The sequence below is a fragment of the Durio zibethinus genome, chromosome 14 (assembly GCF_047325235.1).
Source record: "Durio zibethinus cultivar Kanyao isolate XHJ-2024 chromosome 14, ASM4732523v1, whole genome shotgun sequence".
In the NCBI taxonomy this organism is placed as follows: Eukaryota; Viridiplantae; Streptophyta; class Magnoliopsida; order Malvales; family Malvaceae; genus Durio; species Durio zibethinus.
The window spans coordinates 22,923,605-22,938,904 of NC_143175.1; the positions used below are offsets into that span (position 1 = coordinate 22,923,605).

General features: G+C 32.1%; 2 protein-coding genes across 2 annotated transcripts; both read right to left on the minus strand.

Moving 5' to 3' along the window:
• Positions 1-678: 678 nt before the first annotated feature.
• LOC111294886 (uncharacterized) lies at positions 679-2,085 on the minus strand. Its single transcript, XM_089742915.1, has one exon. It carries the CDS (start codon positions 1,847-1,849, stop codon positions 899-901), a length of 951 nt encoding a protein of 316 aa, XP_089599041.1. The 5' UTR covers positions 1,850-2,085; the 3' UTR covers positions 679-898.
• A 10,760-nt stretch (positions 2,086-12,845) lies between these two features.
• Positions 12,846-14,126, minus strand: LOC111295307 (agamous-like MADS-box protein AGL36). The gene has a single exon (XM_022888734.2). It carries the CDS (start codon positions 13,815-13,817, stop codon positions 12,846-12,848), a length of 972 nt encoding a protein of 323 aa, XP_022744469.2. The 5' UTR covers positions 13,818-14,126.
• Between the last annotated feature and the right edge of the window lie 1,174 nt (positions 14,127-15,300).

Genomic DNA, 15,300 nt, shown 5'->3' on the forward strand with positions numbered 1-15,300 from the left:
ATATATATATTTAGATGTGTATATAAATTTTTTTCTCTGTTACAAAATTGAGTTCATTTATATTACTTTGCTTGTCAAACATTGGAGTTGCATGAGTTAATATTAAGCTTTTCGCTCGACGATATTCTTAAATAAAATTTAGCCCCTTTAATTAATTTCTACCTATAAAAAATGAGCATATACACCAGTCTTAAGCCTAATTTGAACAGCCATCGAAGCGTCAGTGTGGCACACTTGAGATCATTTTTTTGACTGCGATCACGCTGACAATTCGTTTCGCTCTCCTTTAATGCGGCGTGATAAAATATCTTATAGGTCTGCATTTTCAATTGGCAATTGGAAAAGGAACCCTAGAGTCGCCAACTGGCGATGTATTTTTTCATTTTTTATTTCCAATTGCTCTCACATGATACTACATTTATTTTTGTTTTTTTATTTGATTTAAGAAATTATAAAATAAAATTTTAAATTTAATATACAAATGAATTTTATTATATAATAAATTAATAAAATTTATTACTATATTAAAAATTAAAAATTTTATTATTTTATAATTTTAAATTTTTATTACATATAAATTTTAATTTAATATCTTTAATAATTAATTTTCTTTTAATTGTAATTTATTTTACTATCATCTTTATATTTACATTCAAATCAGGTATTTTTACCATCGATTTTAAATTTATTATTATGGTAACCAATCTCAATTCAACGTCACTAAAACTAATTTTACCGCCTATACAAATTGATCTTTAGTCAAGGGAACAATGGATAGAAATTGTTTGGCCTGGTTTTTCCATCAAATGGCAGTCGTCCCATATCACTGCCGGCGCTACTGCTGCTCCCGCCTCCAAAAAGCCCGAAAGGCAGCCCCAGCTCACTTAGAGTGGAGCTGTCAACTGTCACTCCCAAAAGGGCCAACATTGATGCTTCCAGCACTCCCACGAGGCAGCCCAATGTCACTTGCACCATCATGAGGTCCTGAACTCACAGGAGCTAGCCCCAAATCAGATGTGGGTTGTCTTAAATTCCCATACGGGGGCTGCCCCATTTCAGCTGCAACACTCCAGCTGCCGCCAAATGAATGTCTAGGCTGCCCCCGGTCATCTGCAGTACTACCAGAACATGGGTGATAATCTGGTAAGCCTATATCACTCCTCATGGTACTGCTTCTAGCTCCAGATTTGAATTCACTGTTATTCATCATATCGATGAACCATTGATCCCACAGCAAAGACTCAGCGTGAGTACTCCTCACATCTCCTCCAAGGCCACCACTGGCACCGCCAATTCGGGCCGTTAGATCATCTGCAGGGCTTGAGGGAGGAAGAGAAAGATCACCATGAGCGCGGGGGCTGGCTGTTACGAAAGGAACTTGCTGAAAAAATTCAATACGTTTTCGCATCTCCTTCATCTTCTCTTCCACCAACCAAGTCAGCCCATGCAGTTCCGTGAGGTTAAGTTCATCAAGCCCCTTGTCTTGATCGATTTGATTCATGAGATGGTTCATCTCAACCCCTTTGTTTCTCCTTTGATACTTCGTCAGCTGTTCTTGCGCCTTGGTAACCCTATCTGTGAGATAGGTTTCTTGGTTCATCATTTTCTTCTGCCGTTCCGACTCGGGCATTTTGTGGAACTCTCCAAGTTGTCGTTGCACCTCGGCGTGAGAAGGCCACACCATTGGCTCGGTTACGTTGGGACTATAGACGATAAGACAAGCATCGACACCGCACAGAGTGGTCAGCTCACTGACTTTCTTCAACAAGCCTAACCTCCTTTTCTTGAGGCAGGCTCTTCTAGCACTGTCATTGACTATCCATGCAAGTTTCACCTTCTTTCTAGTCATGCTTATTGCTTGGCAAATATCTTTTGCTCTTCAAACTATTTATAATTGAAAGGGGATGAAGAAGAGAATTGGGTTGCTTGAATGGAGAAGCCAATGAGGTCTTTATATATTGAGAGGAGATGAGACAAATTATTTAAGGGGCTGAGTTGGGAAATGGGGTTTTCATGACTAATTTGGAGATTCAGAGAACATTAATGCATGCATTACAGGTTAACAAATCCATATGTCAAGATTCTAAAGATAAATGAAGTTGGTAAGAGAATTTAATTTGTTGCTTACTATGGTAAGATGTGTCACTATTATTTAATGCTTCCTATTGGAATTTATCTGGACAATTTTGAAGACATTTGTGTTTTTAAATGATTTAAACTTGTGCTAAGCATTAACATGAGTACATTTCACCATTAGTTACCGAACATATATTCGAATTCGTTTTAGTTCGTTAAACTTTAATTTGTTTCAATCAGGTTATCAAAATTTGGTCACTCTAATAGACTTCATCCAAATTTTGATAAAAAAAAATGATATGACTGCCACATCATCTGCCACATCAACTAAAATTTGTTAAGTGTACCAAATTTGATCACTCTAATAAATTTCATCCAAAATAAAAATTAAATAAAATCTAAATATTGAACTCAATTAAACAACATCCAAATTTTTTATTTAACCGAAAATTCTATCATACCCAACAAAAAATCAAACTTAAAAAAATTAAGTAAACTCATATACTTTAATGAATATTTGTTTTTCTTGAAATAATACTGCTTTCATTTAAATTAAAAATAATAAATATTTGAATAAAAGGTAAAGTTCTTACAGTTTAATTAAATAATTATTTATTAAATATTATTAAATATTTATTAAATAAAAGATAAAAAAAATTTGGATGTTGTTTGGTTTTGTTCAATATTTAGATTTTACTTAACTTTTGTTTTGGATGAAATTTATTAGAGTGACTAAATTTGGCATACTTAATAAATTTTAGTGATTTTATATTGTCGAATTAAAGTTTAGTGACTTATTTGAATACTGCGTAATAGTTTAATGGCATTTCATGAAACTATATAAATTTAGTTACTTGATGTAGCAAATGATATGATTGATGACACGGCAGATATGTCATTTTTTTTTTGTCAAAATTTGAATGAAATTATTTAAAATGACCAATTTTGATAAACTTAACAAACTTTAGTGATATGATTGGAATAAATTAAAGTTCAGTAATCCAAATAAAATTTGGGTATAAGTTCAAGGACTAATGATAAAATTTACTAGCATTAACCTTAAAATATCTATTTTACTTAAAATATCATGTTAGTTTTCATTCGAACTAGATGTATTTTAATAATTAAATTTGACTCAAATTATATATATGTTGATTCTCATAATAATAATAAAAAAGTACATTGAATACAGATAGATCAAAATTTTAAGATAAAATCATATTGTCCATTATGAATATTATTATGTCATATTTGACGATAATAAAAAATTATCACATGCGAAAGAGAAATAAACATGTTAATTATCTTCAACCGTATTTTAATTATCAAATTTAATCAAAAATTTTATTTGTTTACTTATTTCATAACAAAAATTATTGATAAATCAATTAGTCTTTTAATAAACGTGCTTATTATTATCGACGATGAACATTATTCTAATTTGTCAATTTTATATTATTGTTGATGAACATTATTTTAATTAGTCACATTTTATGTTATTGTTGAAAAATTACAATGTTCAAAAGAGTGATAAACATGATAGGTTAGATTCAAATGTACCTTGATAATTAATTTTGGATGGAAGATCTTATATATTTGTTCATCTAACTCATAAAAAGCTATATATAGATCCATCCATTAGTCTTTTAAGATAAAAGTATGTATTATTCATGATAAACATTATTGTGTGCCACATTTTACAATAGGGAAAAATTAGCATATCAATTATTGTGTGAGAGTGAGTGAGATTGCAATTTAGAGATAGAAAAAAAAATTATAAGTGTCAAATCTATCGGATGTCTTTTCCTAAAGTTGATTGAATAAACCAACTGAATTAATCTTAAGATTCGATTAAGAGGTGCTTTAATAATCAATTAATCAAATATACAAGTATAAAATATTACTAATTTTTGTTTGAAATTAGAATATAAATTATCCGCTAAAACTATCATGGTCTATGTACTAGTTTGATTAGAATAACTAGCAAATAAGAAAGAATCCTTGTTTTCTCCTTAATTACTCAGATTATCTTTTGTAAAATGCCAAAAACAAATAAATAAAAAAAGAAAGCTACTTTTGGTGCATAACCTAGAAACGATGGACCTTAAGGGCCTGGATTGCTCGCTTGGGTCTTGGAGTATATTTTTTAACGAGCTCCCATGTTGTATTGGTCTGAGCCAGCTGGATCCAGAGAAGGTCCATTTAGCTTAAAAGGTTTAGTGTTTCGGTCCTCTATAGTCTAGACCAACCAAGAAACCAAAAATAATAACATATTTATATATACTCCAATTGAAAAAAAATGCTATGAGATTCGAGTCACTCACTTTTAATAATTTTGCTATATTCACCCATTTACATATATTTACAGAAATAATTAAGAAACCCACCCTAAACCATTTACATAAACATGTATATATATACATATATGTATATATATATATATATATATATGAAAGTACGTAATATAGCATGGAAATTATATAGAGATATAGAAGTTAAAGTCTTAAGAATAACTCAAAAAGCATATTATTAAATTTGTTATATCAATATTCGAAATAATAATATTATAGTATTTATGAAAAGTGTGAAGCCATGCATGTTCATATGGTAAGTTTTGATGAATTGTCTTGATTGATTTGAGTCTATAATTTACTTGATAAGAAAAGTTTATGCCTTAATCTAAATATCAATTATTAATTCACTCACTTAACACATTAAGCAAATATCCCCCACTTGTTTTATTGTCCTCTCAATAACAAAGAAATCTCCTATATATTCTAATAAAGTTAGAGGAGATTCTAATCCTAGATTTTTTTTATTTAATTAAAATTAACCATTCATGTGCAAACTCTAATCTCATCACTAGCGTGGGAAAGACAAAGTTTTTGATAACGCTAATCCACGTTGGATTTCTTAGTGGCAATCCCACTTAATCCACCCTAAGTTGCTTTTTTTCAATAAGCCACCATTATAATTTCTAATTTCTTATAAAAAAAAATGTAAGAAAGCTGTTAGAAGTATTTTGGGTTCAAAGGTCAAATTGATATTTTTTATCATTAAAAACTATCAACAGACAATTAAAAATATTTTTAACTTTTAGATCGATTTAATATATATAGTGCCACATCAGTTCGGTTACGTTATTATTTTATCTCACAGACGCCTTACCTTTCGTCTATAAATATAATCATTTAAGTATTATTTATCTAGTCTTACTTTCTTCTACTTATTTTTTATTTTTTATTTTATTTTTTACAATCAACCTCTGACTTGAGCGTTGGAATGCAAATGCAAATAATACATCAACATTTGCCCTTAACCATTCTTTTTTTTTTTGTTTTTGTTGTTGTGATTTCAAGATTTTAACTCTCAAATCTAAACCTGATACCAACAAAAGCTTTTACCATTTCTTCACCATTTGCAATGATTGAGCTGAAACATAAAAGAAAAGAAAATGGTGGGAAAAGGGTATTCATCAATCTTTTTACCTTCCAATTTCAAATCCTAATTGTGAGTCACAAACTTTTTCTTGATATTTATCTCAATGGTACTTCTTGGGGAGCATCTATTTTCAGATAAATGTCTTAATATTGAATTAATTGTAGTTTCAAAGGCTCCAACCCACTTCTGATAACAATCAGGCCACCTTTTTGAAGGTGCACACCTTTTTCTCTTCTGTTTACAAACACATGATGAAGGAAAGAAAAAAAAACAAAAACAAAAACAAAAAAATGCCTTTGACACATCCAAATGAGCCCAACGGCAGCGTTTCCAATTATTATATTGTACAAAAAAAAAAGTGCGGTTCACAAGAGATTTCCACTTGGATAGATCTTGTGCGTGCCAATGGGGCAGTAAACGTCACACCCCGCAAAAGTAAAGGGAGAGGAGGGGGAAGATTATTTTTTTTTTCTCTATTCAGCATGCATAGTTTGCTTGAAAAAAAGGAGAGCACCAAAGAAAAAATTATCAACGTGAGGTTAAGAGTGGGCGGCTTGTTTGGACCACCTGAATTTGCTAGAAAGAAAAGAGCCAACGTTGAGAGTCCCCCACTAATAACAGCTATTTAATTTAATTTCTTAAAACACTTTTACATCATGGAGAAGAGAAAAAGTGTATTTGGACTTTATATCACCATCACCACTTTGGAAAATCCATTTTCTCTATAATTACTAGTTTACAAATACTGATATACAAATGCATTTCAACTTAATCGTGTTGTTTTATACTATAGTAGTAACTCTTTTTTCATATATGTATAAGAAAATTTTAAATGTAAAATTTAATTAATTATGGAATTCATCCATTCCAAAACAAATTTGTTGAAGACAATATTTATAAAGAGTTTATTTTTATATACTTATTGTGAAAGTTTTAATTTTACAAATAGAATTAAAAATCTATCACATATATATATATATATATCTCATTTTTAATTATTTTTTAAATTTTTTTTATATTTTAAAAAATATGTATCATTTTATTAATTTTGACAAATAAAATTTAAAAAAACTTCATGGAATGTGAATTTTTTTTTAATCATAAATCTACTGACTATATATCCAAACTTAATTTTCCTAAATTATTATTAATCATTACCAATTAAGTTTGGTGTGCAAAATTGTCCTTCTAAAGTCAATGTAGGTCAACAACCTTAAACTTTAACCAATATTTTTCTAGACAAAAGAGAATGTGTCAATATTTTGGGGGGAAGGATCCGAGTGAACACATACCATTGAGAACCCTGGCTAAGACTTCAAGCTGGAACCCATGGCTCAACAAGACAAGGGACATTGTCTCATCCTTCAGATCGTGGGTTTAATCCAAGTCTTGACCTACCCAAATAGGAATATGGGACATTAGTAAAAATGAAGATAAAGAAATAATAATACTACTAAAAAGAACTGTTTATATGATGTGGACCTAATCATATCATGTGATGGCAATTTTGAAGAAGAAGCATGAGTCCCCTCGTGACCTTCCCCTATCTTTTGTCAATATGTATCAAATTACTTTATGGACCATTATTAGTCCTAACTTCTAGATACTTTCTTTTTTTTTTTTTTTTTGAAGAATATTTTTCTTTTTACCTATAACACAAACAATTTAGGCAATAAATAGTACCTAATTATCAAGTTAAATATTTTTTTATCTACAAAATTTTAAATTGATAAGATCCATTAAGAAAAAAATTTTGAATTCTGGCCAGCAAAGTTTAATATATATACATCTTATTATCATAAGATAATGTAATTTACAAATAGTACAACAGCCACAATATTAACTCATGGTTAGAAAAAAAAAAAAAGAACTGGTTTATAAGAGAATCTTTAGCCAAACCCTAATTCAAACCAAAGCGTGAAAATGATTGGAAAATGGTTTATCAAGAATCGTATATGACTTATAAAGCATAGCGATAAAAGTCAACTTACATATATAACATATTAATGCTTGTGGTCCTTCTTCTTTTCTCTTTCGATAATGATTAATGTTTTTTTTAGGTAAAATAAGAAGGAATCGTGAAGGCCTGGAAACGTCTATGCTAAGTGCAGTTAAGAAGAAATTAAGCCACATTCTAACCATTTTATTCTCTATTGTAACTGATATTTGTAGCATAGAGAGCAAAGTTGAAATTCTTGAAGGCATCCATTCGAAAAAGAAAAATATTCGCTGATTATCACTATTAGGTTTTGGGGACAATTTTTATTAGCTGACCCCATTTAGTGACTAATGATTAAGTTTAGCTAAATCCATTTAGTATTATATGAAAAAACTTTGTACTTTTTTCATGTAGCTTTTGTATTAATACGATCATATAAGATAACATTAAATTTTCAAGCTTTCTCACAATTATATTTGTAATAAAGAATAGAAAGTTAAAAAAAAAAATACAAAGTTATTGATAAGTAGTGGACAAAGAATTAAATACCTTGGAGTAGATGCTTTTCAATTCTTTAATCTCCAAAGAATTTTTGCACCTACCTAGAAAAATAAAATTAAAGCAAATGACAAATTCGCCACTTATTGGCATATTAATATGATATAATAATATATATTAATTTACAACTGTTAATGTAATTCTGCCAAGCTATTTGCCACCAAAAGATTGGGTTTTGTTTTAATACTAGCCTTCTGATAATCATCTTGATAAACTTGAAACCCATATTTAAAGTTATCATGAAAAACCCAGGTTGTCAGAGTTAGAAAAAAATACAACAGATAGTTGTAGTTGTTTTTGCTATAAAAGGATGGCTGGCTGGCAGTTGAAATATTTGCACAAAATTTGGCCAATTTCCTTTCATTATAGAATCCAGACACTCCTTATTTTGGACTAGAAAAATGGAGCTGCAACAAGAAAATGGGGTCCTCCCAAGTTAGGCTATTAAAGAAGAAAAAAAAAGAAAAGAAGGTGACCACAAAAGAGAGGAAAGATGAATAGGTTTGGTTGGGTTTCGTTTTTTTTTTTCTTTTTTAATGTCTTAATTATTGTATTGTAGATAGTATAAAAGAGTTGCATGATAACTGAAGCTCATTGGTAAGCGGCCTGTAGTTCCATAACACTTGTACGCTTCCATCGACCCTCTCTTCCTTTCTCTGTCAATAGTTTCTCTCAAATTCTTTTTCTTGAAATTGCACCGTCATGGCTCCTGACAAATGGGATTTCTCTGCTTCTATCTACAACTAAGAAACTACAACTTCACTCTTATGTGAATACTTTTGTTTATTATTTTTTTTTCTTCGAAGTTTTTGGTTATCATCATTGGAATCATGTCCTCTTCTTCTTCCAGTCTCTGATGATCTCTTTCTCTTTGTTTTATCTTTATTTTACCCTTTGCTCCATCAGGGTTTATGGTTTCTTTCTTGTTAATCAATTTATCTTTTTTTTTCCGTAGGTTTTAGTCCTTTTTGTATTTTCCATGGGTTTATATTCTTGGATTTTTTCGGCTAATGGAAAATCCAAGTTATTGTTTTAGAAAGAGTGAGCTTTGATAAAGGAAAACTCTTTTTCCTTGTTAGTTTTATTATCTCCATCAAGCTTGATTTTGTTTAAGGTTTCCTCTGTCACTGTTGTTACTTGGGATCGTAATAAGGAGATCAACTAGTCACGGTGGAGGTGGAGAGTATTTCCAAAGTGAAGATGTTTGATAGGGTTTTTCCTCCTTTTTTTCTTTTTTTTTTTTATCAAAATTTAGCAAATTTTTTGATGTGTTTTTTATTACATGTTTTATATTGCAGGAAATAATTAAATACTTGAAATATAATTAATTACAAGGGGGGTGCCATTGCTGGAATCACTTTGAGAGGTAATTATGGGCATGCAAAATCTGTATCTTAAAGAACATGATGGGAGTGTACATAATCCCATGGGGCAGTTGGCATCAGTACCATCACTGCCTTGGTGAAGTGCCTTAGGATCTCAATCAGTTTATGCGGAGTCTTGTGGTCAATTGAAGCCTTTGTTGATGGAACATCCGTCTAATGGAGACCATGTCACTTCCGCTAAACATTCTGGGAGGGGTAGTGAACAAGAGCTGAATAAAGGAAATCTTTCTCAGTTCACTATATTCCCTGGTAATCTCATCTCATTAAAACTTGGTTCCTCTTTCTCTTCAGTCTTGTAACTTCCTACCTTGCTTTCAAGCCCTATAAAATGCCCCTAAGAGGTCGATTGTTCTGAGTTCTGTCTTTTGCATATAAGGATGCTGTTGGCCCCCTGTCATGGTTGGTTTTGGAGTCAATCCCAAACTCGAGCTCAGACTAGGCCTTTCAGTCTTGTAGCATGCTATATCTTGAGAAGGGCTGTGGGGGAATGGCGTTTGCTCCTTGTCCATGATGGAGCTTGTTGTGGCATTGGTTCCCTCTGTCATGGATTGTTTCAGAGTCAATTCCAAACTCAAGTTCAGACTTGGTCTTTCAGTAGTGCTGTGGGGGTTTGGTATTTGCTCCTTGTCGATTGTGGAGCTTGTTGCAGCATTGCTTCCACCTAGGTCAGGCTCCTTGTCACTGTTGTCGGTGGTTGAACCCTTGTTTCCAACAAGGTTTTTGTTCGTAACAGCAGACAAACGAGGTTCAGAGGGGCCGGTTCGTTTCTCCACTTTAATCCTACGCTGCATCAAACCTGTTTCATCTTGCTCCTCATAGATGATCACTCTGTCATTAAAGCGAAGCTTCTTCTTGCGAACAAATGGAATCCATCCGTTGATGAGAACGGGCTTGGGGTGCTTTGGGCGATTAGGGTCATTTCCGGCCTTGCGCTTAGAGCAGCAAAATGTATGATAATGGCCACTCTCATCCTTGACCTCAAAATCGACCTTATCTTCGCCTTGTAATTTTGAGAATCGTCTCGTTTTGAAGTACTTCATTGGAACTACACATCTCTTGTTAATATCTGTCTTGGTAAGTTTCTTAGAAAATATCTCCATTGCTAAAGCAAAAGGAGTTGCTGAGCTAGCCTAAACTAAAAGGCTTATGCTTCAAGTAGAGATGCAGTAAATGCTGCTCTATATAGAGAACAAGATGGTCAGAAAAAGGTGCTATTGTGGAAGAGCGATTGAGAATGGTTTTCTGCTCGATCACGCAGTGCTCAATTTCCAAACCATAGGGATACATATAGAAAGAAAACTTCATCAACACTCAACATTGTGGTAGTGTAGTGACACTCGCTTCTTTCTTTTGTGTCGCGAGGTTCTTGTTTCCACCCGACTCTGGCGTGTTTAACATGTTAAGAAAAGAAAGTGTCAATTCCTTGGGTGGCGTCGGATGCCATTCATTCATTAGCGTAAGCTCTCTTGTTCTCTTCAGAGTTTAGTGAAGCCGATATAAGTCAATAGGTGGGGTAGCTTATTAACAATGGAATTGCTGCTTTTGTTCATAAAAACTTAAAAAGATCTATCGATGCTGTACGACCTTTTTTTTTTTGTTCGATCGTGTGGTTTCTGTTCAGCCATCTCTCAGTCCAACCTTCTAGATACCCAGTCGATTAGTAGAGCGATGCATGCTGCATCCACTCTGTTATCGCGTGTTTGGCCTTTCTAACGCTTTTGCAACGTACAGTCAATTGGCAGGACAGAACTGCATAATTTTATCCATCCTGACATTTTTTTTTCAACTTTGAAGAGAATGTACTGCGTAGCAGATTTGATTCCACCCAAAATATTTTGCAGTAACTCTGGTAAAAAAATTTGGATAATCAAAGAGTTGTTTATGAATTCCAGATGGAAAAGTAAAGCCCAGTACTTTTCCCACAACTGATTTGTTCTTGGTGTGGGCTTCTATCACATTCTCTTTCAAAGTTATGCTGCATTATTTTTGAAACATGGCTGAAGAATAGTGCAATGAATTGTGAACAAATCTGTTCAATTTAAAAAGAAAGATTTTGCCAACTCGGGAATGGCTTACGTATTCTTCTTCTTGGTTTCTTATGAAATTCTTTTGAGCAAATTATTTAGCGAGAGGGATAAATGAAAGTTAAAAAAAAAAAAAAAAGCAGAGAGAAGTAAAGAAAGAGGAAAATGACCTCCAGGTGAAACCCAAGAGATGCAATTGTGTAGGTGTCGAGGAAGGAGGGCCGGAATGATAGAGAAATGGCTGCAACAGATTAGAGAGAAAGTTTGCAAAATGCAAGAAAAAAGAAGAAAAATATCTGTAAAAAATATTAAAATAATTAACGGAAAAAGCCCAAGGATCTTAACTATCACTTTTAATGTTTCAAACCATAACCTATATTTTATATGGCTTATCCAAAAAGGTAATTAGGATAAAATATTTACAGTAAAAAAATTAAGCATGACTATGGAAAACTATAATTAATGAGACTTACTAACATGGTGTATATGTGTATATATATATATATATATAAATGTGTATATAAAGTTTTTTTTTCTTTTACATAATTGAGTTCATATATATATATTAATATTACTTGGCTTGTCAAACGTTGGAGTTGCTTGAGTTAATATTAAGCTTTTCTCTCAACGATATTCTTAAATAAAATTTAGCCCCTTTAATTAATTTCTACTTACAAAATATAGCATATATATGAATTTAAGCCTCATTTGAAAAGCCCTTCAAGCATCAATGTGGCACGGTTAAAATCATTTTTTACCTCAATCACGCTGATAATTCGTTTGGTTCTCCTTTAATGCGGCGTGATAGAATATTTTATTGGTCTGCACCTTCAACTGACTATTGGAGAGGGAACCCTTAAGTGGCTAACTGGCGATGTATTTTCTCCTTTTTTTTTTTTTTTAATTTCCGACTGCTCTCACATGTTAGTACATTTATTTTTGTTTGTTTTTTTTTTTTTTTACTTCTTAATTTAAGAAATTATAAAATAATTTTTTTAAAATTTAATATAAAATTGAATTTTGTTATATAATAAATTAATAAATTAATAAAATTTATTATTATATTAAAAATTAAAAATTTTATTATTTTATAATTTACAATTTTTATTATATACAAATTTTAATTTAATATTTTTAATATTTTAATAATAATTTTTTTTCTGTAATTCATTTTATTATTATCATTAATTTCCATTTAAATACATAGTTTAATCATTTATTTAAATTTATTACTATAATAATCAATCTCATTTCATGTCAACAAATTAATTTCATTGCCTATCCAAATATCCAAATCGATCCTTAGTAAACGAGAGAAGAGAAATTGTTTAGCCAGATTTTTCCATCAAATGGCAGTCGTCCCATATCACTGCCAGCGCCACTGCTGCTGCCGCCTCCGAAAAGCCCGAAAGGCACCCCAGCTCACTTATGGTGGAGCTGCCCACTATCACTCCCAAAAGGGCCAAAACTGCTGCTTCCAACACTCTCATGAGGCAGGCCCATGTCACTTGCACTATCATGAGGTCTGGAACTCAGAGGAGGCAGCCCCGCATCAGATGTGGGGGGGCCTCTTAAATTCCTATACGGTGGCTGCCCCGTTATAGCTGCAACACAAGAGCTGCCACCAAATGAATGTCTAGGCAGCCCCCGGTCATCTGCAGTATTACCAGTAAATGGGTGATAATCTGGTAAGCCTATATCACTCCTCATGCTACTGCTTCTAGCTCCAGATTTGAATTCACTGTTGTTCATCATATCGATGAACCATTGATCCCACAGCAAAGACTCTGCGTGAGTACTCCTCCCATCTCCTTCAAGGCCATCACTGGCACCGCCAATTCGGGCCGTTAGATCATCTGCAGGGCTTGAGGGAGGAAAAGAAAGATCACCAAGAGCGCAGGGGCCGTCTGTTACGAAAGGAACTTGCTGAAAAAATTCAATACGTTTTCGTATCTCCTTCATCTTCTCTTCCACCAACCAAGTCAGCCCATGCAGTTCCGTGAGGTTAAGTTCATCGAGCCCCTTGCCTTGATCGATTTGATTCATGAGATGGCCCATCTCAATCTCTTTGTTTCTCCTTTGGTACTTCGTCAGCTGTTCTTGCGCCTTGGTAACCCTATCTGTGAGGTAGGTTTCTTGGTTCATCATCTTCTTCTGCCGTTCCGACTCGGGCATTTTGTGGAACTCTCCAAGTTGTCGTTGCACCTCGGAGTGAGAGGGCCACACCATTGGCTCGATTTCGTCGGGACTAAAGACGATAAGACAAGCATCGACACCGCACAGAGTGGTCAGCTCACTGACTTTCTTCAACAAGCCTAACCTCCTTTTCTTGAGGCTGGCTCTTCTAGCACTGTCATTGACTATCCATGCAAGTTTCACCTTCTTTCTAGTCATGGTTACTGCTTGGCAAATCTCTTCTGCTCTTTGACCTATTTATAATTAAAAAGGGATGAAGAAGAGAATTGGGTTGCTTGAATGGAGAAGCCAATGAGGTCTTTATATATTGAGAGGAGATGAGACAAACAATTTAAGGGGCTGAGTTGGGAAATGGGGTTTTCATGGCTAATTTGGAGATTCAGAGAACATTAATGCATGCATTACACAGGTTAAGAAACCCATTTGTCAATATTCTAAAGATAAATTTGGTAAGAGAATTTAATTTGTTGCTCACTATGGTAAGATAAGTCACTATTACTTAATGCTTCTATTTAAACTTGTGCTAAGCATAAACCCGAGTAAATTTCACCATTATTTACTGAACTTATGTCCAATTCTCTTTTAGATTACTAAACTTTAATTTGTTCCAATTTAGTTATAACAATTTGAACACTTTAACAGATTTCATACAAATTTTGATAGAAAATTGATATGGCGACCATATCATCAGCCACTTAACTACCTAAACCCCCATATAATTTCATAAAAAATCATTAAACTTTTACTAAATTTTCAAATAAGTCACTGAATTTTAATTTGTCACTACAAGATCACTAAAATTTGTTAAATGTACCAAATTTGGCCACTCTAATAAATTTCATCCAAAATAAAAATTAGATAAAATCTAAATATTGAACTCAATTAAACAACATCCAAATTTTTTATTAAACCGAAAATTCTATCATACTCCAAAAAAATCAAACTCAAAAAAAAAAAAAAAGTAAACTCATAGTAGATAGATCTTTAATGAATTTTTGTTTCTCCTAAAATATTATTACTTTTATTTAGATTAAAAAGAATAAATATGTAAATAAAAGATAAAGTTCTTACAATTTAACTAAATTATTATTTATGAAATAAAAGATAAAAAAAATCTAGATGTTGTTTTGTTTTATTCAATATTTAGATTTTATCTGATTTTTATTTTGAATAAAATTTATTAGAATGATCAAATTTGGCACACTCAATAAATTTTAGTGATTTTATAGTGTCAAATTAAAGTTCTGTGACTTATTTGAAAACAGGGTGAAAGTTTAATGATCTTTCATAAAACTATGTGGATTTAGTTAGCTTTTGTGGCAGATGATGTGATTGATAACAAGGCTATCATGTCATTTTTTTGTCAAAATTTGAATGGAATTTAAGTGACCAATTTTAATATATTTAACAAACTTGAATGATCTCATTTGAACAAATTAAAATTAGTAACCCAAATGATAGTTAGGTATCATATCAATGACTAATAATAAAATTTACTTGTATTGACCTTAAAACATCTATTTTACCATTGGTGGTAAAAAATTACAATGTGTAGAAAGAAGTGCATGTTAATTTTCATTCGAACCAAATGTATTTTAATGATCAAATTTGACTCAAATTATATATACGTTGATTCTTATAATAATAATAAAAATGTATATTGAATATGGATAGATCAAAT

What these genes read in the sequence shown, in the direction of transcription:
- LOC111295307 (XM_022888734.2), bottom strand. Translation starts at nt 13,817, where the DNA reads ATGACTAGAAAGAAGGTGAAACTTGCATGGATAGTCAATGACAGTGCT.
- LOC111294886 (XM_089742915.1), bottom strand. Translation starts at nt 1,849, where the DNA reads ATGACTAGAAAGAAGGTGAAACTTGCATGGATAGTCAATGACAGTGCT.